Below are 27,880 nucleotides of genomic sequence, written 5' to 3'. Positions count from 1 at the left end.
CTACTATAGCTGGAAGGTGCAGACAATCCAAAAATAGAGGGAGCCACAGTGGCAAGACAATTGGACATTTCTACCACCTGTACCTGCTAAACGTCTCCCCTATATGCCTCAGGAGTGCAGCAGGTCCTCTGGTGAAAAGAAGCTTCTGCAGATAAATTCCAGGACTCAGTAGTATGTGACCATTTTGCACTCGATCTGAACTGAAGTTATGAGGAGCCCACTACAACTGAAAACCAGGGGACTGATGTCTGAGGACCAGATGTGTATACTTTTCACCAATGTACTTTTTAACGAATATACCTCTTTTTTCTGCATGCTTTTTCCCTGCAAGGAAATACAACAACCGCATTGTAACAACGCATACCATTACCCCGCGAGTCATAACAACGAATTGCGGAGGGGTGGGCGCTGTATGTTGGAATAGTATCATTTACTATTCCAACTCCAGTATGTGCAACAGTAGGGAAGATGTTCGATTTTAAATCCAACACCTGCTCCCCTCTCCCCAAGTCGTTGTTCCGACTTGCGGAGTAATGGTATGCGTTGTTACAACGCGGTCGTTGTAACAACCATGTTGTTATTCCCTGCGGGAAAAATTATTCGTGGTAAATGATGCTTACCCTTTTTAACAGCTGTATTTGCAGTTCCAAGTGTGGAGAACTATGGTTATTAATGTGCAACTGTTCCAAAGAGTGAATCAGTTAAGGGAACTTATTGTGATTTTTCCCACATCATTCAGGAACAAACAGATTTTATGTTACCACTCCTCTTTATATCAGGCTAAACATATTTTGTAAGCATTTTATAGTGAGTTGTCAACAATCTGATATTTTTAAGGAAGAACATAACCAGTATGACATACAATTTGATAATATAGATGGAACTTGAATCCTAGCTTACCAATGAACTGCTAAAATGCAGGACACTTGTAAAAGCCCCAAATATTTGCTTTCCAGACGTCTTACTCCCTTTTGATTATGATTACAATATTTTATAGTGTAATAGGTTGCTTGTATTTCAACTTTTTTAATCGTGTTTTTTAGCATAGCCAACTAAATCCTTTTTAAACCACGGATAATTGCTCTTTCCAGATCTTCTCCGACATGTCATTATCTACCACTCACAGGCGTAAGGATTGAGTTGTTCAGGAAAGATGGTGCACAACAAGGCCAATTTCAGCAGTCGGGGCTGAAGGTTATCCACAATGGACGATTTCTTGTTTTTTCCTTAGTTTTGCAAGACACTGAATGTTTAGAGAGTACAACGCCTTCAAGAGTTGAAGACTAGCAACAGCAGTATTTGTATTTCTTTCTCTAATACCTTTTCGTAGATGCAGCTTCTTTTCATTGCACGGTATGTTCTGATTACTGAATCACCTATAGAACTTTTCAATTTTGAAGGACATTTAACATATGTTCTTTGATAACTTAATGTATCGTGATTGTTTTGTTGAAGTGGTGGGCATTACATCCAACCTCCATAGGGGTATAAGTCAGGATATAAGTCTCCTAGCCAGGTGCCCCAACCAGCCACGATAGTCATGAGTACATCACCAAGACACTCAATTCGGGGGCCAACGGGGAATACAGTATGGGAGGTTGCTTGAGGGAGGGGGGAGTGATGTGATCCTTGGGAGACGTGACAGGTGAGGCCTAGGGATGATTGACCGGGGTCAGTTGTTTAGGAGGATGGGGCGCTCACTTCAGCAAAAAACGTAGAAAAGACCTACCAGAATATTTCCAACAGATAGTGGTCAGAAGTCTACAAGCGAGATTTTACCATTGCCATAGAACTATGGAGTGGAGTAGTTACCTAATAGTAGAGAATGTTGTTGTTTTAGGTTCAGTTGACCTTTCGCTGAAGAAGATAAGAAAATGATTTTTTTTAAGCTCATAAAAGTGGCCTTCTGAAACACCAGTCGTATTATTAACAAGATAGAGTAGAGGTCAATATTTGCTTGGTTGAGAGCATCTAATGTGACAGTTATTTTCTTACAGGATCTATTTCGCTCCAGCCAAGTATTCTAGGTTTTATCTCCTATGCGTTCTTTGGTTCAGCCTTAACATCATTTAGAGGGGTAGTGGTAGACCTGGCTTTTACAGCAGTTTTTTCCCTAGATTGTTTGCTTTGTGGCTCTCTGTTTCCGACCTGTTTCTGTTGGTTTTATTACTCTGGGCACCTTACAACTGCTGATCAGTGCTAAATAAAATGCACATGCTCTCCCATTAAATTGTCCCTAACCTTCCCTTTTTTACATGTTAGTCACCCCTAAGGTAGGCCTGAGATACCCCTGTGGGCTGGGTGCACTGTATGTGAAAGGTAGGACATTCCCTGGTATTTGTGGCATGTCCTAATTGTGAAATACTACTAATTTTGTTTTCACTATTGCAAGGCTACCTATTCCCATAAGATAGAATGGAGAGTTTTCTTATAACACCTTATAAACGGAACTACCGCTGGGAACAAGGTAGGAAAATAAAGTTTAGTATACCGGAATTCAGAATGTTAAAATGCATCCTTTAGTGAGGGTGAATTTTACAATCTGTGTTTGAAAATGCCACTTTTAGAAAGTAGGTATTTTCCTGCTTAGCCTTCCAGTGTGCCTCTGCTAGGATGTGTATTGACTGTCTGGCTTTGGTTTGACAGGGGCTAGGGATGTGCAGTGGCTCCAGAGAGTCTGGATGAGTCAGTGCTAGGCTGAATAGGCCTGGTCTGCATTTGGAGTGGTGGGAGGAGTAGCAACTGCACCCGAATAGGGCTGTGCCTGCCTTCCACAATGATGGCTCCGCCCCCCCCTGTGGTGTGTCTGGAGCCCGGGCTCACACTGACAATGGAGGTTTTTGTGCACTTGCAAAGTGACCTCCAGAACTGGTTTGGACTGGGCTTAGAGCCCTGGGACAGGAGAGAACAAAGAGATTTGCTGTATAAAAATAGGGGCCCAGACCTCTGACTTTTAGATCACTTCTAGGAAATTAAGAGGAACCTTTGAATAGGAGAAGAACGTGAGAAACTGAAAGGGAATACTGCCCCTGTGCTGTTTGCTGTCTGGGATTGGCCTTCAGTGGTTACTTTCGGCCAAGGAAAGTGTCCCCTGCTTGAGGAATATCTCCAAGGGCTTGAAGAAGAGCTTGCCTCCTATTCTGAAGTCTCAGAGACACAAAGACTTCACCCCCAGCTCCCCTGAACTTCCTTGCTGGGAGCTCTGACCTGCCAAGAGGTGCCTGTAGCTGTTATGGGCCTATGAAAGTTGGTGTGGCTGTTGAGAGCTGGAAAAATAACTCAATAACAAGAATCTTGATGCATCCGCACCTGTTGCTGATGCATCGCCAAAGAAACCATTACAGCGCCTGCCCGCGGCTCGAGAAATCGCTGCACTCTGCATCGAGTGCACCGATCTCCGAAGTCCGAGATCACTGCATCGATTCCGACACAAGCCCTGCTGTGCGGCTGCAGGAACTGACACATCACCTCCCTAGAGCAAGGAACTAATGCATCACCTTCCCTGAGTGTAAGGAACCAACGTATCACATTCCCTGCGTCCCTTTTTGTTTATGTGCGCAATGCATACAAGGTACTTTGGGTGAAAAGTGTTGCATCTGCAATTTGCTTTGAACAGAACTATTTCTACCATTTGAAAGTCATGTTTTTATTACTGTATTGTTGATTTTTGTTGTTTGGTTTAGATTACTTATTTTTCTAAACTGGTATGGTGTCCATTTGTAGTGTTTTCACTGTATTTCTGTATGTGTTCACAATTGCTTTACACACTGCCTCTGAGAGAAGCCTGTCTGCTCATGCCAAGCTACCAAGGGGGTGAGCAGGGGTTATTTTAGAAGTGTATCCCCCTTACCCTAACAAAGGTACCTACCTCTGCTGACTAGAGACACCATTTCAAACACTGGTGGTCAGCAGTGATGATCTGGACTTGCATTTGTGTCTTACATACAGTGATTGGTGTACACTACTAGTAGAGTGCAGACCATTATGCAACCACATACGATTTTTCTCTGTTTTCCTTTGGAATTTGGTTGTTGGAGCTCTGGATAGTTGTTGCTCCTTTTGGGCCTTGTCAAAATGGAAGTCAGCGTTTGGCACCTGCACATCTACAAGATGAGGGAACTAAAAGTCTTTTGCAAGACGAAGGGGCTACTTGTGAAGAGGAGATCCGCAAAGCAGGGTCTTGAGGCCTGTATAGCTATGACGTGCTATGCTGGGAAGCAACACTAGCAGATGACTCTGAGGGGCAGGATCCCCAGCCATAATACCAAGATGGCAATGGCCCTGAGGAGGAAACATTTTGGGAAAGATTGGCTCGTGAAGGAAGGAATCGGATTTGTGCTTGTGACAGGAGGCTGAGGCAGCTAGACCAGGAGTGTGAGGAGATAGAGCTGACCTTAGCTGAAAAAGAAATGTGTGTTGCTCAAGAAGTGAGCTTGGCTGGGCTGGAGGTAGAGTCCAGCTCAGATGGTGTCAGCAGAAAGTGTTATCTAGGACTGAGGAAGAAACACACACACACAGAGATGTGGCACCTGACCTGAAGGAGGGGGTTGACATACACCAGGGAGTTCAGGTTTATGAGGTAGCTCCAGTGGTGTGCACTGTCCCTGAAGTGGATTGGGGAACTGACCCAGGGGATCATATTCCTAATGGTGGGAGGGACACTCTACTGACTCTAGATGAGGGATGCAGGGAGAGGGGTTCCCCCATGGTAGGAGTCCTGGTCTGTGAGTGTGGAGACTACCCGGAACAGTGTGGGTTGAGTGATGGAGACGGTCATACACTGTCTTGCCAATCTCAGGAAAGTGATGTGGGGTACTTGTGCGAGACACTGGATGGTGAGGCCAAGAGTAGCGTGGTTAACACCTGTGTGGAGCTGTGTGATTCAATTGGTGGAGAGCCTATTTTAAGTCCCTGTTTTCTAGAGCTACGCCAACACCTGGTGGAGCGTGATTTCTCTGACCCATGAGAGCTCACACTGGAGGCAGATCTTTTTGTGGATTCTGGAGGGTCTGAAGAAACATCTGGGGGTGAGCCTAAAGTAGGTGGCTCAGGTTTTTCCCAACCAAGGGAGGTAGGGGAGGGATGTTATGGCCCAGGTAGGTCCCAGAGTAGCGGGAGGAGTGTAGGGTACTGTCTCAGAGGAGAAAGAGCGGGCTGTGTCCCGAAGTGCCCAATACCCATTCTCAAGCCCTGGTTGGTTCCATGAGGGAACACCAGGAGGGGGGCCTAGTCTGTATCGGGAGGCCATTCCCAGAGGGGGATCCCAAGGTGTCAGTTGAGCTGGTGGAGACTGCTGTAGCTAGCATCCCACCGGCTCTGGTGTCTGGCAACACCTCTCCATTTGGAGGAGGGCGTGAGTCCATAGAGAGGGGCTGTGGGGGGATGCAGTCCCCAGTGGAAGGACCAGTGGGTCAGGGGTTGCTAGCTCTGAGGTCAGAGCCCCCCAGAACTGACCCTGGTGAGGCCACTTCTGGCCTGGGGGGGTCTTCATGCTCTATTAGGTGGACAGGAACTATGTGAAAAGCTGAGAAATGATTAATATTTTTCTTATATCCAATTGGACACAAAAGTGTGATCCTTCTGATAAATAACTCTGATGTAATGCAAAACTAACACAATATATGGCCAGTTATCTGTTGTATAGAGCTAATATTAGTCACAGTTTGTGAATATTCCAACAGTACATGCCGAAACCTTTATTGCCCTTGTAATGGCTATTTGTTACCTAGCTTACCGAGGCTCTCTTCGCCCTGCCCCTTCCCCCTTTTTCCCCTCCTTCTCTTAACTCCTCTTTCCTTCTCTTCTTCCAATTGTAACCTGTATGTTTGACAAAATGCAAATAAAGATTACAAAAATAAATCAGGTGGACAGGAGGCAGGAGCCCTGCTCCAGGCAGACTCTTACACAACTCCAGAGGAGTGTGTTTCTCTTGGGGGGTGTTGGTGTACTTCCCCCAGAAGTCCTGAGTTGCCAGGCACAGGTTCAGCCTCAAGGTACAGACCATGGGTTGGAGAGCTAGGTCAGGGTGTCCCTCCTGACCTGGAGGAAGGGGTGGCGGCTAGGAGAACCCCTACAGGGTTGTCTTCTAGGGGCATCGCTCCAGGGGGAAGGGTGCAGGGCCCCAGTAAGGGGACGGGGAGAGGGCAGCCTCACCCCTGACCTCTGCCCAGTCTAAGGGTACAGACCCTAGGCTGGGAGTCCAGTTGCAGGATAGAAACCCTGAACTGGTGGGCAAATTGTGGAGGACACCTGCCACAGGTGGCCTGACAATTCTGGAAGGGGGTACCGCTTCAGGTGGGAGGTTGCAGAGCCCCGAGGAGGAGGACCCGGTGTGGGAATGCCCACCCCAGTTTTCTTTCCAGCAGCCGGGTACAGGCCCGGGCTGGTGGGTCAGTGTCAGGATGCCATCCCTGACCTGACAGAAGGGAGAGTGGACAAAGTGTCCAAGGCACCTGGAGCTACTGCCCCCCACTCTGATGCCACAGAGATTCGAGAGCCGGGTGGCATAAAGCCTGGATCTTATCGCTGACAACTGTCAGTAGCCACTGTGGCTTGCTGACCTGGTGGACAGAGTGGCCCGGGGGGGCTCTCCGAGGGTGGACTGGCCACACCACTGAGTTGGCCATGTGGGTTCTGTCTGCCAGTTGGGACACACCTTTGAGCAAGCTAAGGTTAGGTGCTGCACAAATGGTGTCCACAGGTGAGGAGAAGCGTTCCCCATGGGTTAGCTTAGTGGGCCCTGAGAGTATGGACAGAGGGTTCCAACTGGGTTCAGAAAGGCATAGAACCAGAACGTGCCTGCTGTTGTGGGCCTGGTCTAGGTTCGATCGCCTCAACCAGGGAAGCCCATCAAGGGATCGATTAGTCTACTGTGCCTTTAGGCTGGAAAGGGGTTGTGTTAGACTTGGCATTTACAGCAGGGTTATCCTCTGATTTTTTGCTTTGTGGCCTTCTGTTTCTGACCTGTTTTTGTTGGTTTTATGACTCTGGGCACTTTACCACTGCTGATAAGTGCTAAAGTGCATATGCTTTGCCTGTCAATTGTATGTATGGATTGATGTTTTCATAATTGGCTGATTTGATTTACAAGTAAGTCCCTAGTACAGTGCACTGTGTGTGCCCAGGGCCTGTAAATCAAATGCTGCTAGTGGGCCTGCAACACTGATTGTGCCACCCACATAAGCAGCCTATAATGTAACTCAGGCCTGCCATTGGAGAGCCTGTGTGAAGTCTGGTACTGCCATGTCGACTTCCCCCTGTGGTGTGTCTGGAGCCAGGGCTCGCACTGACCATGGAGGTTGTTGTGCACTTGCAAAAGTACCCCCCAGAACTGGTTTGGACTGTGCTCAGAGCCCTAGGCCAGTAGAGATTGATTCTAGGAAATCGAGAGGAACCTTTGCCAAGGAGAAGAGCTGGAGAAACTGAGGAGGAATACTGCCTCAGTGCTGTTTGCTGTCTGGGGTTGGCCTGCAGTAGCTACTTTCTGCCTAGGAAATGGTAAAGGACTTTGCTGTTTGCTGTGTCCCCTGCTTGAGGAAGATCTCCAAGGGCTTGAAGAAGAGCTAGGCTCCTCTTCTGAAATCTCAGGGACACAAAGACTTCACCCCCAGCTCCCCTCAACATTCTTGCTGTGAATTCTGACCTGCCAAGAGGTGTCATGCTTTGGGATTCCCCTACGCTGTCCCTTTAAGAAACCCGGTATGTAAGGAACCAGGAAACAGGGAACGACGCTTCACGTTCCTGCGTCAAGCTTCCCTTGTTTCCGGTTCCGTCCTATTCCTGTTTCCTGACTTGTTGTTCCTGGTTGAGTTTTGCTGTTGTCCGCTGTTAAGCGTTTTGCGCCCCCCAGCTCCAACTATTTTGTGGGCTCGCTTACGCTTTTGTTTATGCAGCGTCTTGCTGCCTCAGGCGTACTTTGCTGTGTGCCTTATCACTTCTCCCTTTCTCCTGTGCCTCGCCCGGCGGCCGGGCTTTGCTCCGCCATCCGGCCGGGCACAGCTCCGTGGAGAACGTGTTCTCAGCTCACCTCTCCCCTTCTCCTTGTGCCTCGCCCGGCGGCCGGGCTGTGCTCCACCATCCGGCCGGGCACAGCTCCGTGGAGAACGTGTTCACAGATTCATTGTGAACTCCTTCGAATTACTCTGACACTTGGTTCCACCCGGCGGCCGGGCTTTGCTCCGCCATCCGGTGGGACTAGTTTTTCCTTTATTTTCCCAGTATTTCTTTTTCTACACCTGACGGCCGGGTTTGAGCTCCGCTGTCCGGTGTAGTGTATTCCCCATTTCTTCTTTACATAGTTAGCCAGTTAGGTTTCTCCCTATTTTTTCCTGTCCCCGTTCTGTCCCCTCCTTACCTGCAAGGTCCCTGTTTCCAGGATCTTCCACTATACTTTCAGTTATTCTGGAAACCCCGTCCTTGGTATTTCGTGGCACTCTTGCGTGGATCAGGGTGGGTGCCTCTATTCCTCACTACAGGGAATCACGGTAAGAGCGTTCATGCGCTACCAATCTTTTGTGCCTTATTATTGATACATGTGAATAGACTGTATAGATTTCGTTTGGTTCTCATAGATGGTGGTAATTCATAAAGACATCTGCAGAAGAGATGAATGGAAGGTTCTTTGTGTACCAGACAGTATTGAAGGGGTCTTCAAAGGCAGTTCCAAGATAGTCGAAGTAAGAAGGATTGATTAGAGCACTATCAAACATACAACATCTAGCCTATAGTACTCATTCCAATAACTGTGTCATCCTTATCATAGCTCCAGACGCTGTACCTTATTTCCACCTTCATCTGCTAAATCAGCGACATATTAGGAACCTGGGGTATGTGATATGTTTATGTACATGCATACTTAATATTTCATTTATTGGAGTAGAGCTAGAGTGTTTTGTTTACTCTTGTCATTTCAGCCTACCTGTTTTCCTGTTACCTTCATTGAAGCACCCCATATTCACTACTGGAGATTGCCATCAGCCAACATTGTCTTCCCCCCTCTTTCCTTGTTTTGTTTCCCTGTTTTCCCCTGGCGTGTCTCTCGTACTCTAGTGCTTGATAGAGTCGGAAGACCGCAGGGGAAGGCTGCGGACTACTCTTCGGATTCCTGACGCTCCTGTGGAACCAGCCTGCAATCCTTACAGAGGTGCCTGTAGCTGTTCTTGGCTCTGGAGGTTACTCTGGCTGTTGGGAGCTGGAAAAGCAACACAACAACTAGAAGCGTGACGCATCCGCACCTGTTTCTGAAGCATCACCGAAGAAACCGTTGCAGCTCCTGCCCGCGATCCGAAAAATCGATGCACGCCACATCGAGTGCACCAATCTCCGAAGTCCTAGATCACTGCACCAATCCGACCCATCACCTCTTCTCCTGTAAGGAACCAAGCATCACCTCCCCTGCGCAGCAGTTAGGAACCAATTTATCACCGTCCCTGAGTGTAGGGAACCAACACATCACCTTCCCTGCGATCCTTTTTGTTTATGTGCGCAACGCATCCAAGGTACTTTGTGTGAAAAGTGTTGCATCTGCAATTTGCTTTGAACTTAACTATTTCTACCATTTGAAAGTCCTATTTGTATTACTTTGTTGTGGATTTCTTGTCATTTGCTCATGTTTGGGTTAGATAAAGATTACTTATTTTTCTAAACTGGTGTGGTGTCCATTTGTAGTGTTACTGTATGTATTAACAAATGCTTTACACACTTGCTCTGAGATAAGCCTGTCTGCGTGTGCCAAATTATCAAGGGGGGTGGAGGGGGCAGAGGTTATTTTAGATCTGTATCCCCCTAACCCAGATTAAAAGCAAAGGTCCCTATTTTGTCAATGGTGCCTACCTCTGCCAACTAGAGACCCATATTTCTAACAGGTGGCCTTATTAATATCCAAGGAGCATTAGTGCAAAGTGCACCAGGTGATAGGGGGCCCAGGGGCCAGATGGATTTGGGTGTCAAGTCTTGATACAGCAGCAGCTTGTCAATTTTATAAGCAGTTATGGTTTTATCAAAGATATTATTACCCCTCTAGAAGAAATATACAACTTTGCCTTGGATTTGAGGGGGGCATTGTATTTGAGGGTTATTTTAATATTATTCAAAAGCAAGGTTTGACTGCTCTCAAGTCAATAAAAAACAAAACAAGCCAAAATCAGCTCACTTTTTAAAAAGGATGAAACGTTACCTCCCCTTAATAGATTCATTGAGGGCTGAGAATATCCACATGATAAATCTTATACTTGCTTTTCAAAGTGTTTTAACTTGACTTCTTGCATCAATTTCCTTTTAGTATTGCTCTCTTTGTCCAAGTGCAAGGCATATATGTTAGCTAATGCTTTTTCTGACCACTCAGTTTCCATTATTGAGCTTATAATAGAAGATTCTAGCATGCACCACCACAGATTGTTCTTTTACAAGTCTCTGATTACTGATGGAACTTGGGTTGCAAATATGGGCATGGCACTAGATACATTTTTGGAAAGACACAGTGGTACCGCCTCCTGCCTCCTCCTTTTCTATGTGGGGCGCTTTGAAAGCCTTTATTCGAGGCAAAGTAATTCAATTTGAAATATGGGACGGTTATATCCATTACCAATACTTGTACATTTCGACCATCATTCTTCTGTCTAGCGAATTGAAAAGGATAGAAGTTCGCATTGAATGTTGTGATTTGAAAGATTGCAGGGGTATTGTTCGACCTCCACGCATGTGTGCTGTCTGCTTTTTTTTCTGATTTTAGAAATAATTCCCTCTTCTTTTTCATATAATTCTCTCTTTTATATAATTTTCCCTCTGAAATTTCTTTAAATATTAAAAATTGGAAAACCATGATAAGGTAGGAATAACTGGTTGTTGGACCACATACAGTCTTTCTTCTCTCGCTCCGGAGAGTAGTGCAATTAAAACGCCAACAGCTGACAGTGTTTTCATATGATGCCTGACGTTATGATGTTGTGGGTGACAGAGGTAACCTTCAATTCCTCTGGCGATTGATTTATAGGAGGCTAAGCACAGAGGCGAATTGATCACCATTTCTTGGTATACTGCTGACTTGTGAGTGGCACTTGGTAAGTCTCCTAACAGCTAGACTACCACTTGGTGATTATTCTTTTAATTGGCTAATTTCCTGAACTGTATTTGGTTCAAATTGGATCGATCGATTTGCCTTACACGGGTGAAACCAGGAGCTTTGAGCCTTTACCGTTCTTATTCTCCAAGGAGAAGGCAGTATACATTAAGGTGAGTGATAACCTATTTGACTCTTTCATCTAATTAGATATTCCTGGAATAGTTGCTTTAAATGATTCTTAGTTTTTCCTTATCACTCTGGTGATTGTACTACGACGTCGGTGGTGGTTCTAATTGCCATGTACTTTGGTGTAGGTGAATTTGAGCCTTGGAAATTTAAGAAGACATTTGTGATCAGTCCAGTAGATGCCTATGTGAGTACTTGTATCAACAAGGAAGACTAGCACTATATGACTTTATGGTTCGGACTCTGACTAGTTTTGTCAGTGGACACCTTGTAGGTGTGTTCATGAAGCCCTCACCCACCAACCTAGTTGGTGGCATGCTTTATCATCGGGCCCACCCAGTGACACCTAATGTGTCCCAGGTGTGCTTCAACGCCTGATTACAGCGGAGCTGGTATGTTACTGAGAGTGCAGTGTTGGGTGTTAGTGACATGACAGTTAAAACGGCTTGGAGCGGGTCCCAGTACCCGAGGGTAAATTAAATTATTTATGACTGGGCCGCCGTCAGCGGTTAAAAATAAGGCAAGAGGATGTTTTGGTGGTGAGTTACGACCTCCTAAGTCCGTTATCGGTCGACATGTTTCAGCCAGTGCCTTAGGATTAATCTGGCTCCACATTTTAGATAATAGATTTGATAAAGTATGGCATGAGTTCAAAGTACCCAGCTTCACTTACTTTATGTCTAAGGGACTTCTGCCGACTAGATCTACAGCTAAATACATCTATTATATCCAACTGAACAAGGGGTGATTGTCCCAAGCTTAAACATTTCATACAATCTGGATCAGTAATATAATGGAAGCAGCTAGTCAATAACCACACAGAAATAGCTCCTAATTTATAGTTCAGGTACATACAAGTCAGTAACATTTTGAATGGGAGCACACAAGAATCTTGCCCATTACCGCAAAGCATAAGCATAAGCAAAGTCTATTCTTAAAGGCATAGGCAATTGGTTTAGTTTGCTACGCCAGACATTAGACGAACAGGTTATACCTCCTCTTTTAAATACTATTGCAGCCAATATAATTTATAAGATCAATCAGGACCACTGTAGATTTTACTAAAAGATCTGTTGTAATGCTATGTGTGCTACAAATCATAGAAGAATGTCTCTATTTAGCAAGTGGACATTGTATCGTATCCCACACCTTATCCATAAGATGTACCCTGCATCCTCAGCGGCATGCTTCAGGTGTGCGAAAGCTAATGGTGACTGGTTATATGTTTTACCTGTCCTTGTCTCTATTACTTTTGGGTTCAGGTTTTCAGATTTATTTGTCAAAAGCCCCAGCTTACTCTACAGCGAGATTCCTACAGGGCCTTATTTGGAATGAGCTCTCAATCTATTGGTATCACTGTACGGCAACAACGATTTGTATTTGTCTCTTTGTTGATTGCTAGGTCATTAATATTACCGAAATGGAGATTCATTGAGGTACCTAATTTGCTCGATAGCTAAATAAGATCAAACGGGTGTAGCTGTGTGAGAGTTTCTATGCGGCGAGAACTGGGTCTATAAAAACATTTGTAGAGGTATGGAAATACCTGTCTGACTGAGCAAAGTTGTATAGCCCCAGGCTCTGATGGTATGAATTGCTGACCCAGTAACTAGTTGTTAATGGATTTGAATCATGGTGATTTTCTGTATTGCTAACAATTAGAGTATATTAGACTTTCTATTTGATTCCTCCCTTTTTCTGTTTCTTTCTCTCTTTAACTGCATAATGAATGATGTCATCTGTTTGTAACGTCAGTGTAGGTATAGATTGTATTAATATATTGCAACATTATACAGATTCAAGGTATGTGAACTTATTGTTGAGTATATTAATGAAACTATATATGGGATAAAGTACTCCCAATTATTTTATAATTATTGCAAGTAATGGAAAAGTTCCACAAACATATACAGGAACAAAGCAAAGGCGGAGTACATGTATATAGTCATGGAACTTTAATTTGACTTGTAATATCCTCTCAATGTATGGCATGTGGTACTTTAACCTCTATATTATACATGCTCACAGGTTCACCTTTCTAAAAAACTGAGTCATGCCTTGGTGTTATGCTCTTTTATGTTAATGTCAGAGTGGAAGAATCTAAGCAGAATCTATATTGCAAAATTAAACACACTAAAAAAGTTATACATTTTTTCAAAAAGATATTTGAATCATTTTAATAGAAGTCAGGTTAAAATTCTGTGGATCACATTGTGTAGGAACATGTAGATTATCTATCTGTAGTGTGGAAAAAGTAAACATGTTTGCATAAATATGACCTTTCTGCCATCACTTTTTCTTTTTACAAAAACATGTTTTCGTTTTCATTGTTTATACTGCTGGCTCTTGCAATAGGCATTTTGACATCAGAAATCAACTGCAATAAATTATTACAGTTAAGCAGTGGCATCATTTCTTTATTACAGGTGGCTAGAGAAGGTCCACCTGGATTGTAATAAGGACATTATTGGTGGGCTTTTATGCAGGGTTTGCATGCTCTCATGTTTTTTATTTGGCTAAATAGATTTGGGATATAAATTAATGTTATCATTTTTAGTCTTGAAAGCACTGATTTAGCAGAGAAGCAGATTGGCTTTACTTTGCGTTATAGATTAAATTTTCTATACGTTTTATAGATGTGCCCATTCAAAACTACTCACACGCACCAGGTCAAGCTCTCATCTCTGTCATTATCAGTTGCATACATTGGGTGCCTGAGAGCTCATCTTTACCTCCAATCCTTTTAAACAATGTCCGGCTTATGCAGATATTTTGTAGCTACGATGTGAGCTGTAAATGTATGGTGATGAAATAGATGCTTCTAAATCTGTATAATGGACAGAGGCCAGAAATGGCTTTGTATAAGAATGATTTCCTGTTTTTCAGCCCAAGACACTGCACTGCCATTCAGTTTAAGTGACTTCGGACCAACCACTGTATTCCTTTCGGCATCAGAAGGAATTTCAGAAAAACATGGAGGCCTATATTCAGTGCAAAACTTTTCTTCATTCCCGAAATCAGTGCAGGAAAAGATGGTAATTTCAACAAGGAATTCCACCTCATTGGATCATCAATTTGCTGCTTCTGCCACAACATATCAATCTAGTCCTCACTTATGTAATTTCATCCCTAAACAAAAGGATCTGAACAGGAAACCCCTCAAAGTTTGAACACTGCAGCAACTGCAAAATCAACCACCTGTTTAATCTTTTTGATGAAAATATCATATCAGATCACCTAAGCGATGATAGTCCTGAACTAGCTTGAACAGACTTCAAAACCATCTGCGTACTGTTTAAAGTAGTGGGCTCCCACTCCTTGGTATCTGACGACCAACAGAATACCAAATGTCAGTCTACAAGACGCAGATTAATTAACCACATACAAATGGTTTGATGAAGGGCTCTGCACACTCAAGGCAAGACCCTCTAACATTCCTTGTCCTACACTTTTACAAGGAAAAAGACTTACGAAGTATTGTTCCAGAACTGAAAAAGTACTATGCCGTTAGCAATGAAACTGGTACACATTGTAACCACTTACAAATAATAAAAATTTGGGTTGACATTTCAAGTGAAGACAGAATGCTTTCACTTTCCTTATTCAGCAAAGATGTTTCCTGTCCTTAAAATGAAAATAAAAAAATATTATTATTTGATTTCTCATTGTCATGAGAGTTGTACACTTTCATTGATAATGGTTTATTGACTGTCAAGCTGTGGCTCTTCATGATCAAATCTTACTTTGCATTATTTTATTTTACAATATGTTTGAAATGTTAAAGGAACATTTATATAAAATGCAATGCAACTATTCACTGTAGTGCGTTGCAGCGAAAAGCAGCAAGATATTTCTCCTAACTTCATATTGTCAATTGTCTTTTAGGCGCTTCTTCACTGCATCACATATATGTACCTAATATCTTATATTTGAAATGCATGTTTGTCAGTAACACCATTCTCAATGTGGTAGTGCTGATGTGAGTAACTGATTGCATAGGGTTTATGATGCTGGAAATAGAGTTTGCCATTAATTAATTATGGCCCATGTGTACAAAGCATTTGTTTGGTCACAATTGGCCCGATTCACAAAATTGGTCCGTTTACGGCTGAAAAAATTCTTTTCAAATGTACAAACATCAAACTGCGATTTTAGGAAATCGCAGTTTGGGTTTGCAACCAAAAACAGAATCACTATTTGGAAGGGGCGTGTTGAGAGCATCCCTTCCAAATAGGGAATCTGAACGGTATATACTAATGTTTTGTTACCTAAATGCGGTCACAAAGCATTCGTAATTTACCACCAACTCAAAGTTGGTGTTAACTCATTCACAAACGGAAAGGGGTCCCATTGTAACGCCTTCCCCTTTAACCCCTTGCATGCTGATGACGGCCCCCATCCGTCATGCACTACGGTGCTCGTGTGCTGATGATGGCTGGGGGCCGTCATAAACCCATCCAATCGCGATTTTGCAGCACAGGGGGAAAATTGCTGCAGCATGGAAGGGGTTAAGGAATGAATTTGTGACCTACCTCATTAATATTCAATCAATCAATCAGGGATTTGTGAAGCGCACCACTCACCGTGAGGGTCTCAAGGCGCTGAGGGAGGGGGGATATCGGGTATTCATGCGGTAGGTCTAGTTCCAGCCCTCTACAGATCGCTAATTACAAAATCAGGCCATATATATAACTTTAGTAATAGCGATTACAAAATAGCGAATAACAAAAAAAATCGTTATTTGGTAATTGCTATTATTGATATTAGTACAGCTGGGCTCAGATAATTTATGAAATATATGACTCACCACTTATACTGCTGCCTTAATATATGTGACTTTGATCAACAGTAAATACAAATAAACAGTATCAACATATAAGTATTTGAGATTTCATTACAGACATCAACACTAGTTAATGTTTTAGTTTTCAGATATTAAAAAAAATATGATGCATTATTGTGAAGATTTCTTACTAGTTTTCTTTATTATAAGTCAGGCTTTTCATCACAATATTCTTTCATACTCGCTTTCCAGCCTCTGTCATTTAGTTATATTCAACCACATTTTATTACATTTATTTACTAAACTGAACTCACCATTTTTATATTTGTGTCATGGCCAAGGGGAGTGGTTGCAAATGCATTCTCGTTTACTTAGTCTAAGATGTCTTTAATTTACAAGCTGGGTCCACTGACTTTGTCATTGCTTGCTATGATTGGCCCAAAGGTAGGATAAAAAAAAAACTCTCCGGCAGGTTGAATGGCAGCTTCAGTGCTGCAGCAGGTCAGAAGCAAACTCTTGCATTCTGAAAAGTTGTTTGCACCCTATGTTTCACAAATTTTAGACTATCCTGGCAGCCATTTTGGGGTCAGGCCACTCTGGTGTAAAGAACAACAGATAGCCTTCCAGGGTCAGGTTCACAATAAAGCACTAACTAAAACACTTAAAAATACTCGCCACAATAAAAATTAACAAAATGATTTGTGTATAGCATGTAGGAAACCAAAAAACAAATATGTGATTGAGTGTACTTTGAAAATATGTATACCCCTCATGCACTGCAGTGGAAGGGGTAAAGGTACATCCAAACACCCTGTGGAATAAGGTGAAAGAGTAACACTCCTTTGATCAGAACCAATGCCCAGTCTAAATATATTTTACATTATTGGTGGTCAATACACTGACAGATCGGTAGGGCTGCCAGGAGCCAGATGTGAAAAGGCTGTTCTCCTGCCATTCCAGTGCTAGGCATCTAAAAAACCGGTACCTGCCTAGGGCTATTCTGTTTATACAGTATTTCTTTAAACTCCTCCGTGTAGTGATAGCCACTCCTCTCTCTTACACTGTTATAAGAATACAAACAGTATTTTAGATATGTTCCTGATCAGGTAATCTGCAGGAGGTGTTGTAATCTCACCTCAAAATTGCATAGAGTGTGCAAACTAAGAGAGGGTTTTTTATATTAAAAAGCATTGTTACAGTAGAAAAAACAAGTGCTAAACCCAACCCTGTACGAGTAGATATTCTGTCGACAAACAATCCACCAATCTAAAGTCCATTTCTCGTAGATGCAGCAAGGCAACATTTTATTTTATATATATATATATATATATATATATATATATTTGCAGAGAACTCTGGGTAGTTCCCAAGTTTAAGTGGAAGGCTGCTCCTGTATAGAGCACCCTCAACACCAGCTGCCTCCAACTCGTGTGTTGCATACCATTTTAGGAGCTTTTCTTTTTAGGACTGTCTTGTAATTTCCATGTGTCTGGACAGCCTCATCAATACCCTGGGGTTCGTCACCTTTGGGTTTGGGCTCCCAACCATTGGCTGTTGAAATTTTGATATTTACAGTGCTAAACTTGTGGGTCAGAGTCAGCTCACGAGTTTGAAGATGGCAGAAAAAATATAAATATTTCAACCCTAACCAAGCCGTAAAAAATTCTAAATGTGAATTACATTGTTAACAAGCCATTATGAGGCTTCTTTACATTTTCAACAAAGGTTCTGTGTGTGTGCTCTAGTGGTGCGGACAAACACTAAGGTGTCAAATTAACTAGTGAGCTAAGCGCAATTGAACTCAACTCTTTCCACACAGTTGTCTGTGAGAGTTCTCAGATAACTTAGAAGGCCCAGGCATGATTCTCTATGACATCTTCATATTGCGCGTCTGCAGAACACGCCTGTTACTTGGTAAACAGGTTTTTTCCAGGGGCGTAACAAAGACCCCCATGGCCCCCACATTGTGTCGGGCACCAGGCTTACCAATACTAGAGGGGGCCCCCTTAGACCCTACTGGTGTGAGTGGCCCCTTCAGCATATCTTGCAGGGGCCCCACTGGTTTTTCTTGTGATGTGGCATATTGTCGGTTCTCCGTCCTCGTTCTTCAGTGCCTGTATTTTCTGTTTCTACTCTTGATTACAAATTTTGCACACATCATTCCTCGAAGCAAAAGACTTAAGAGAAAGGAAAGAAAAAACAAACAAAAAAGTTAATTTGTAGGTCAGATAAATCTGAAATGCTGTGTATAAGGTAACGTGAGTGCAATGCCTTAAGAGCAGAAAGTAATTAAAATAAACTTGTATGATTTTCTATATTCTTCTTGACCGAAAAAACATTTTTAGGACCCTGGGGTCAAAGACAAAAACTCATTTATTTTTTACTAAGTAGAAGGGAAATAAAATGTACAGTGTACGGATTTAATCTATTAACTAATTTAGAAAGAAAGATTTCCTTTGTAATTTTGGTACAATTATTTGGAAAACAAGATAATGTGCTGTGTTTAATTGTTGAACAAACATTTCACTAAATTAGTAGTTGGAGGATTCAACAGCGTGATGGAACAATTTTGAAAGAACATATTTGAAATTGTCTCATAACTTATAGATGTTATATTTCCCTGGTTTAAGGTGCAATTAGATTGTAATTGCTTTTTTTCATTTAACACATAATATTCAAAATTATCACTTGTTTTAAAAAAAGTTTAATGATATATTTTCGGTTTTATTTAGTGACATGAATTAAGCAGCAAAAAGTGTAATCAAAAACAGTGGGGAACATTAGAGCACCAGGTGGGAGTTATTCAATAGAGTTTTAAAACATTTTAGTTTCAGGAAAACTTACCTGCCTTAACAGAAGTAATCAGAAGAGACAAAGGATTCCATTTAGCCTGTGAATATTTCTAAATAGATGAATAAATCCTTGTGACAACCTTTTGGTCTTCCTTTTTCCTTTCTTCATTTCACTCCCCTTTTCTTGTCGGATTGTCGACTCCTTAGTGTTGTTTCACTTGGGGTTGTGAACTTGGAAGTGGACTAGGAAAACAAGCAACTGCTGCAAGTCTGTGTTGCTACTACACAAGATATAGTAGGTAAGTCTAACAGATTCTGACAGTTACAACTCGTTATTTAAAATGGCGGGGATATACTAAATTGTTAAACCTATAAAGCCAGCTCAGAATCTGAACGGATTTACACCAAATGAAATAACGATTGCAATATCAGTAAACTTCAACATTCATGCATCGTTTGGTATAAATTGATTCAGCTCTTTGGGCTGTAGATGTGAGCAAATTTTTCCATGAGAGCTAAAATGTGAAATTACTTCCTTTTTTTAACCCCACAATTTTTTGGGGTGTGTAGATGAGGCTTTGTGAAACTTGACAAACCAAAAGCTTGGTGGATTAAGTTGCCATGTTTCTGGTAGATCTGTCCATTGGATTAAAATGTATAGGCAAATCAAAATATGTCTTTGCAAGGGAAACACTGTGTAAGATAAATATTGCAGCTGCCTGGATTACGTGCGAAGTTGGAACTAATACATACAATAGGGATGACTTCTTATGGTGCTTTAAGGATTTAGGAGCTGCCCAGACAGTGTCATTGTCAATACCCCAATGCCCCACGGTGATGGATCAAACCCAGATCTTTTGACTGGGTGTGAGTGTTTGATTGGTTCAGATGCTCCGTCCATCACCACCCCCTTTTGTACCCCAATGCCCCACAGGGCATTTAAAGTGCTGTAATGAACTGCTTTTTTTGTGCCTGACTGACGAATCCCTTCTAATTTGTGTGTCTTAAGCAGTGTTAACAAAAAGCTCAAGCTGAGGCAAACACTAAAATGAGTAAGTGGCTTTGCTTGGATGGCAGGAGGTCGGTCACTGGGCTAGGTTGCAGGCTGAGCCCTGTGCCGACCCCCTCTGTGCACTGCCCATGCAATGCTAATTTCCCCACATATTACATCACACATGACATCTATGACATCATTGATAATATCACTGCAACATTTTAATTAACATTATTGATGACAATACTGTGTGTGGCGGCTGTGCAAGTTATAGTTTCCTTAAGGCACGAGTTATAGTAGTAACTAGTGATAACTTTAGCTGGTGAATGTCAGTGGGTATTTTTTAGTATAAAATGAGAAATCAAACCTGAAATTTTCACCTAACTATAGCATCACTTTAACATATATATATATATATATATATATATATATATATATATATATATATATATATATATATATATATATATATATATATATATATATATATATATATATATATATATAATATTTATTTATTTATGCATTTATTTATTTAGTACCTCCTGGCAGTTGCCAGTAGGTAGTTATAGTTAGGACCTAGTTTCCTTATGAAAAACGCTTTTTGTTTTGCCAATCACTTTGGCACAGTTTGAAGAATCTTTACAAATTTTTCAAAATTAGTACGCCTTTCACTTCAACTGCTGTCTGGAAAATGTTGAGGTGTTTCAGCAAGCGGGGGCCGAGAAAAAGGGGTGGTCCCAAAATGCATTTTCCCCATGTTAATTTGCATAGGAATTTTGAATACGACTACAGCCCGAACCACTATACGTAGTTACACCAAATTTGGCAGAAAGCTAGCTCTTGCTCTAGAAAGAAGCCTTTTTTTGATTTGGTGTAAATCCGTCCCAGTCAGTAGTTTTAGAGAAATACAAATTTGTATATCAAGGGGCGCAGGCCCGCCGTGGAACATCTTGTGGTGGATTTGCGGCTCCACACACTAGAGCAGGGTCCTGATTGGCTGGCCGCAACCTGAGAGAAAAGTTGCGGCCGCCATGTTATGTGTCGGAAAACGGTCCCAGGGGCTGAAAAGAAGCATGTAAAACAGATGAATAGGTCAGAGTAGAGGTGCCCTGACCCATGTAAATCCACAAACTGGGCTACGAAGGTACACTGAAGGGCTGCGCTGAATGTCACGGAGGATTCGCATATTCGTGGAAAAACCAACCAAATTGGGGTTCTTCGCAGGAAGCATAGAAAGGGTTAAAGAAATATTGACCATTCAGATATGATGAACAACAAAGATGAAAGGAATGCTGTGATTTGTTAACTAGAGCAGCATAAGTAAGAGCACATGGTGAGGGGAAACTATTGTACTTGCTATATTTCTTAGAGAGGAGCTGGTTTGTAGGAGTTCTGACTGGAGATTTGGAATTAAACCAGATGTTACCAGACATAGAAATTAAACTGGTGAGACCAGCAAAGAGCTTTTACAAATATGATAATTAGGTTGTAGTATATAACATTATATATAGATAAAACAATGTGAGTATATGTAAGCTGAAAAAAATGTGTACCTTCTTGACTATGCTAGAAGGGAAAATAGAAGGGAGCTTAGATGAGAACATTAACTAAAATTACAGTGAACAGGAAAGGAGAAAGAGAAGTTGGTATACTGAAAGTATAGTCATTTTATTAAGCCAGTATGAATGAATGTGTTTCAGATTTGATGCTTTTAGTGTAAAAGTTAAAGTTTCAGTGTGTTTCTTTATTTTTAAATAGTTAAATACGCTGTGGTATATTTGTTTGTTAATTGTTTAGTTTAAATTGTATATCTTTTTATTATTCTAATGTGTATTGTATATCATTATTACTCGTTATTATACCTTTTTGCACTTATGCATTAACACATGATTGCTTGTACGAAGTATTGTTTTTTTATGTAATCATATTAATATTTTTCAATAAACCTTTTTTTGAACTCAAATTGTATTGTAATATGTTTAGATAATATACTTGTAAAGTTATACATATATTTATTATTAAGTTAATGTAAGTGTCACAAACACACCTGTACAGGTACTCATACATGTGCTCACACACCTATACTGACATTCACACATTCTACAGTAGTAGTGAAGATGGAGCTACATCAGACATTTTTACAGCGATAAACGTGTTTTTTTGCACAGTGAGTAATCATCTCACTCAAATATTCACAGGCTGCTGGTATTTTGATGACCACACCCAATGAACGTTCCCCCAAGGGTGCTCTACTGGTAGAATATTCAGCTGTACTTAGTTTCTCATGCATTATTCAGTTGTACAGTTGTACACCCTTACATGAATTGCTTTTAAGTGCTTTGAATTGGAACTTGTCCCATGTGAATACTTCTTGGCAGTGCTTCTGGGTAACTGTATGCCGCAAATATTACACTGCACATATTTTGCTGTTACCTTCTTTTCTCCAGAAGGTACAGTAAAGTGGTTCTAAACATCACTTTCTTGTGTGCTGTTGTAGAGACATACATGCGCGTGTTTGAAAAAATTGTGTAGAATAGTATATTTGTTAATAGGTAATAATGGTTAATAATAGTTAAATAAGTTGTGGTATCTTTATTAGTTTATTTGTGGTGAGTGCAATCCACATTGTTCCTTATTTACAATGAGATAGTTTTTTCCCTATAATCTTTGGTTGTTTTTTACCCACTGTTCTATGATGTCTCCTTAAAAAGTACATCATTTGCGGTGTATGTGTAAAGAAGCTGAGAATGGTAAAAAAGGGAAAATGAAATGCTTATTTATATTAATATATACCTTTACAGTATAAGAAATGTCTAGTTAATTCTTAGAAGTATGTCTTTCTACATTGTTGAAAGTGTAAGTTACTTTTGTAATTCTATTAATTGTAAAACTAATAAATATTTCAGTTTCACAAATGTTATGCAGATCAGTGTCACAACATTTTGGGGTTATTTACTGTACTAATTAGTTCTTACAGTGCTGTTCCATAACTTTAGATTTTGAGATGCAAGCCCAAGGACATATTGCATCCAATAACACACTGAGGCACACACTGATGCAAATGCTAACACACTAAGACACTTGCTTATATATATATATATATACTAACACACCCAGGCACTCACTAATGCATACAATAACACACCTAGGCATACACTGATGCACATACTGATACACCCACTCTCACACTGATAAAGTCAGTGACACATTAAAAACACAGAGTTAGCTCTTTGTTTGAGTAAATGGTGGTTCAAAGAAAAAACGTTTTTTTTCTTGAAGGTTTTTTTTAACAGTTTTTTTACATTTTTTAAAAGGGTAGTTTTTAGAGGGTAAGGATTGGGAAATGCAAAGAAGCAACTGGCTTCACTCTTCAACAAACATTTTGTAGTATTTGAATGCAAAAATAAAAGCTAACAGCGATGCTTCACTGTATCCAAGAATGCACCCACAGAAGACATTTTTTGTACAGAGACTAACATGTGACATTTCACACAGTGAATAACCATGTCACTCAGTTCCTCATAGGCAGCTGGTATTGTAAGAAGTGCAGCTGAAGATGGTTTTCCCACAGCTGCTGTAGAGGTTGTCTCTCCTGTTGCACCTGCTTTCTCTCGCATCATCTGGTTGTACATCCTCTCATGAATTGTTTCTAGGTGCTTTCACATAGAACTTGTCCCATGTGAATATTTTTTTTGTAGTGCTTCTGGACAACTGCTTACCACATATTGTGCCCTTGTCATATTTTGCTGATACCTTCTTTCCCCAAAAGGTATAGTAAAGTGCTTCCACACATCACTTTCTTTTCTGCAAGGTTGTGTGTCTTCTTCTTCATCCTCAAGAGGTTGTGGATCCTCATCTTGGATGGACGATGTAGCTTCAGCCATTGTCTAAAAGTACAGCACTCCTGCTTCTCAATCCATCTTCTAGAGACTTCACTGGAGCGGTAACTGATTTTGGATGTGGTTTTACATGTGGAAGGGTGGGATCTTAATGTATCCAATTAGAAGGCAAGGTTTAGCTGCGCTTGTGAGTGAATTTGTAAATCCAGTTGGTAAATCTGTGGATTTGTGAAACTGGTAAAATGGGTAACTTTTTTGAAAAACAGATATAAAGTGGTTTATATATACTCAGAAATATGTTCACATTGATGTTATTGATGTCAGTGGAGGGGTATACATATGTGCAGTAATTAGTAACATTTTCTTTAAATCTGAGGATCCGGACTCACGGAGTCGTTCCGATCACCTAATCGGGTGTAAAAACCATAGAGTAGCAGCGCGATTATGTTTTGGACCCGTAAAGGTACAGCAGGACATCAGAAAGGACATCGGAAAAATAGGGAAGTGGGTCGGCGGTTGCGCACACCGCTTCCGTTAAAGCCCCTGAAGAGAAGCAAATGGAGCTTCGAAACGCGTCGGGCAGATCCCGTACGGAGCGGCGTCTACGAGTGGATCCCCGTCCTCACCTATACATAAACCAAGCTGCTGTTCGCGTGCTACTCAAAGGTGGAAACCTTCGAGCATTGATATATATATATATATATATATATATATATATATATATATATATATATATATATATATTTATATGTATATATATATATATTTATATGTATATATATATGTGTATACAAAAACAACAAAGGAGCGTCACAACTAGAGTGACTGCAAGACAAAAAAGTTAATTTGTCAGCAAGTGAAACTGGTACACAGTCTATGGCAATTATGAATGAAACCTTGTTAGGTTTTTGAAGAAGGCCCTCACTCACCACTAGTTGGTGACATGCTTCATCATTGGGCCCCACCGGGAGTGACCGAATGCAACCCCAGTGTGCTGCGACACCAGCATTACTGCAGAGCTGGTTCTGTGTTCGTGAAAGTGAAGAATTAAAATGTTGCAATTAGATCAAACAATACATTTTATTAGTTTTTGCCAATTGGACAGAGTAAAAACAGTGAAAGGATAAAGGACCAGGATTATAAGTCCGAGGTTATCCTTAAGTGTAGTGAACAGGTCAACATGTTTCAGCCTATGTGATGTAATTAATCAGGCATTCGTCAGGACCAATGTGATGTGGAGAACCCGGCGGTGTGGGCGCGCTAAGGTCCACCCTAACCTGGGTTACTTGTGTGAAAAAGGTACATTTTTTTAAAAGGTTTCTGAGATTCCGACGTATTAGAGTGGAACTGAGTTTATTGGGGGGCGCTACAATTCTAAGCGCCATGGGTTTCGGAGGGGGAGGGTGGATAGCGGCATGGCACACTGCCTCTTTTGCCAAGCACCCGTTATAGCACCTGCATACCCCTGCGCCGGACCCTTGAGTCTTCTAATTATGATAGCGGGGGGCACACGCCCCCCCGCAGCCCCTGGGACCGCCACCCCCGGGGCTTTATTACTAAGTATGCGGGGGGCTCACGGCCCCCCGCAGCCCCGGGGACCACCACCCCTGGGGCTTCAAATAAAAAAAAAATAAAAAAAAACCTGTGTGGGGGGGCTCAAGCCCCCCACACGCCCCGAGGAGCGCCACCTCCCCGGGGGACTAATATTTAAAATAGGGGGGTCCGTGAAGGACCCCCCCAGCCCCGGGGACCACCACCCCCCCATAGGGGATACTTCTAATGAGATTAGGGGGATGACTGCTTGATGCTTCTAACACTGAATTGCCCGCCGTAGGTTTACGATACAGTCGGGTTTTCAGTTCCCCTACATCTATATACGATATGGTGGTATCGTTTCATAGACGATTTACTGATCATATGGAATGGACCCCCAGACAGAGCCAGGGAATACATCGATGTCCTTAATAGGAACGACATCAATCTGGAATTCTGGGGTGAAGTAAGCACTACATCTGTGAATTATCTAGATATTAACATCTATATAGATGTAGGGGAACTGAAAACCCGACTGTATCGTAAACCTACGGCGGGCAATTCAGTGTTAGAAGCATCAAGCAGTCATCCCCCTAATCTCATTAGAAGTATCCCCTATGGGGAACTTCTAAGGATTAAACGTAATTGCTCAGATGAGAGAGAATTCCAGAACGTAGCCAAGAATAGCATGCAACGTTTCAGAGTCCGTGGATATAGTCAGGAAATTTTGAGCAGTGCCCTTGAAAGGGCTAACAAACTCAAAAGAGAAAATCTCCTAAAGACCAAAGACAGGGATGAGCAGGACTCCAAAAATGGAGGCAAATTTCGCCTCGTAACCACTTATTCGAAAAATGCCATGCACCTAAAAAAGATTTTGAGAAGGAATTGGCATATATTGCAGACCGATGAGGCTTTGAGAACAGATCTGCCCTCTAATCCGTTGATCACTTTTAGAAGGGCGAGATCCTTAAAGAATGATCTGGTGCAGAGCCATTTTTCTGCAGCATCTAAATCAGCCTTTGGTCCCATGCAAGGTTTTTTCCCTTGCGGGAAATGCAAAGCCTGCAAGATTAGCAAGCGAGTTTTGAGTTACGAAATTCCCAATGCAGGAGTCCGCAGAAAGATCATAAGCTTCCTTACTTGCACCACTCCCTACAGTGTTTATTGCTTAACCTGCCATTTGGGCTGCGTTATGTGGGGAGCACGATTAATCCCATGAAAATGAGAATACTGGAACACATGCGGGCCATTGCCAAGGGGGATGAGGCATACCCTGTTGCGCGCCATTTTGACAAAGTCCATCAACGCAACAGGGATTTACTCAGTTACTTTGGACTGGACCATGTTCCCAGTAACCCGAGAGGGGGAGATAGATTGCTAAGACTTCGCAGGCTGGAGTCGAGGTATATCATCGACATGCACACGAAACACCCTCTAGGGTTGAATAGCAGTGAAGAACTGGCTATACATTTGGGGGAATGAGTAAGGACTTATGGGTGATATCGGAGATCCTGGTAAAATGAGGTTGGATGGGTCTTGTGGTGAACTGAGTTAAGAACTAGGTGATGTAAACACCCTTGACCACATGCTCATGCAATGTATATACTGTATATAATGTCTTGATATATTGATGTGCATTATGTAAATAGAATTTCTCTCTTATTCTTTTCCTCTAACCTCCTTGGCTTTTTTCCTTGGTTATTCCCCTTTTTCCCTCTTTCTTCTTTGAGATCGAGATGATTTGATGGCTACAGCTTGACACTGGTGGGGAAACAGGATATGGAGTGCATGCCCATCTAGGGCGGAATTGTGGTCACACACATTATTGTTGTTGTTGTTGTATATACTGTATAGATTGTAAAGAGCTTATGCCCATCCATGGGCTTTATAAGGAGTATGAATTCTATGGAGGTTTATTGAGACACTCTAAGATGGCGCTCATTTATCGTTAGGACCCTGTTGATTTATTCGAGTCCTTTCTTGATTTCATTCCACCATGTGTTTAAAACTGTGACCAAGATGGCGCTTCGGTAAACATAGATGAAGGTTTACTACCGAAACGCGTCTGTTGCTGATGAAGTGTCTGTTTGCTGGTGAAATAAAACAACCCAAACTGTCCCCCGCGAGTGCCTTTTTTCCGGATGGACTGAAGTCCTATGGTACGGATATTGGAGCGGAGATTTAATGAGTGGGTGCACCCCCACTTTGAGAAGCACCCGCCTGTGAGTGCATCGTCCTGGTGTTTCTGGAGCGTCGATATATATATATATATATATATATATATATATATATATATATATATATATATATATATGTTATTTGCACTTTATATCAGCACATAGTCACTTTTTTCACTAGAGCACTTTAGAAAGGCCTCAGAAGTAGCAAAGTAGCCATAAATACTACGGGATTTCCCCAAATGCGAATGCTATAAGAGGATTAACATACGATTAAAATTTAAATGAGTGAATATGAAACAATATGAGAAAGATTCCATGACAAATTATCTGGATGGAGAGAGAAAGATCTTTTAAGTTGGGATGAATACCGGTTTTTAAAACAAGAGCATCCAGTCCTCCCCACTATTTACATGATCCCGAAGGTGCATAAGGATAAGAGCAATCCACCCGGGAGGCCCAATGTTTCAGCCCAAAGCAGTTTGTTCGAAAATGTTTCTAAGTACTTTGCCTT

The 27,880-nt window shown here is 41.8% G+C and overlaps 1 protein-coding gene across 2 annotated transcripts in view; it reads left to right on the top strand.

Annotated features, from left to right (window-relative positions):
• SNX29 (sorting nexin 29) overlaps positions 1-27,880 on the top strand; it is a 1,714,757-nt gene that overhangs the window by 1,332,606 nt on the left and 354,271 nt on the right. Inside the window, exon 21 of one of the 2 annotated variants that reach the window (XM_078663167.1) lies at positions 14,132-14,815. The exons of the other annotated variant lie outside the window; for it this stretch is intronic. Within the exon in view, the coding sequence (XP_078519293.1) occupies positions 14,132-14,165 (34 nt within the window). The 3' untranslated portion in view covers positions 14,166-14,815. Of the gene's footprint in view, positions 1-14,131; positions 14,816-27,880 lie in introns of those variants that run through there. 2 annotated transcript variants of the gene reach the window in all.

This window comes from Lissotriton helveticus, chromosome 10, assembly GCF_964261635.1.
Source record: "Lissotriton helveticus chromosome 10, aLisHel1.1, whole genome shotgun sequence".
Classification (NCBI taxonomy): Eukaryota; Metazoa; Chordata; class Amphibia; order Caudata; family Salamandridae; genus Lissotriton; species Lissotriton helveticus.
The sequence above is the reverse complement of the archived record's forward strand: the minus strand, read 5'-3'. Positions and strand labels throughout refer to the sequence as shown.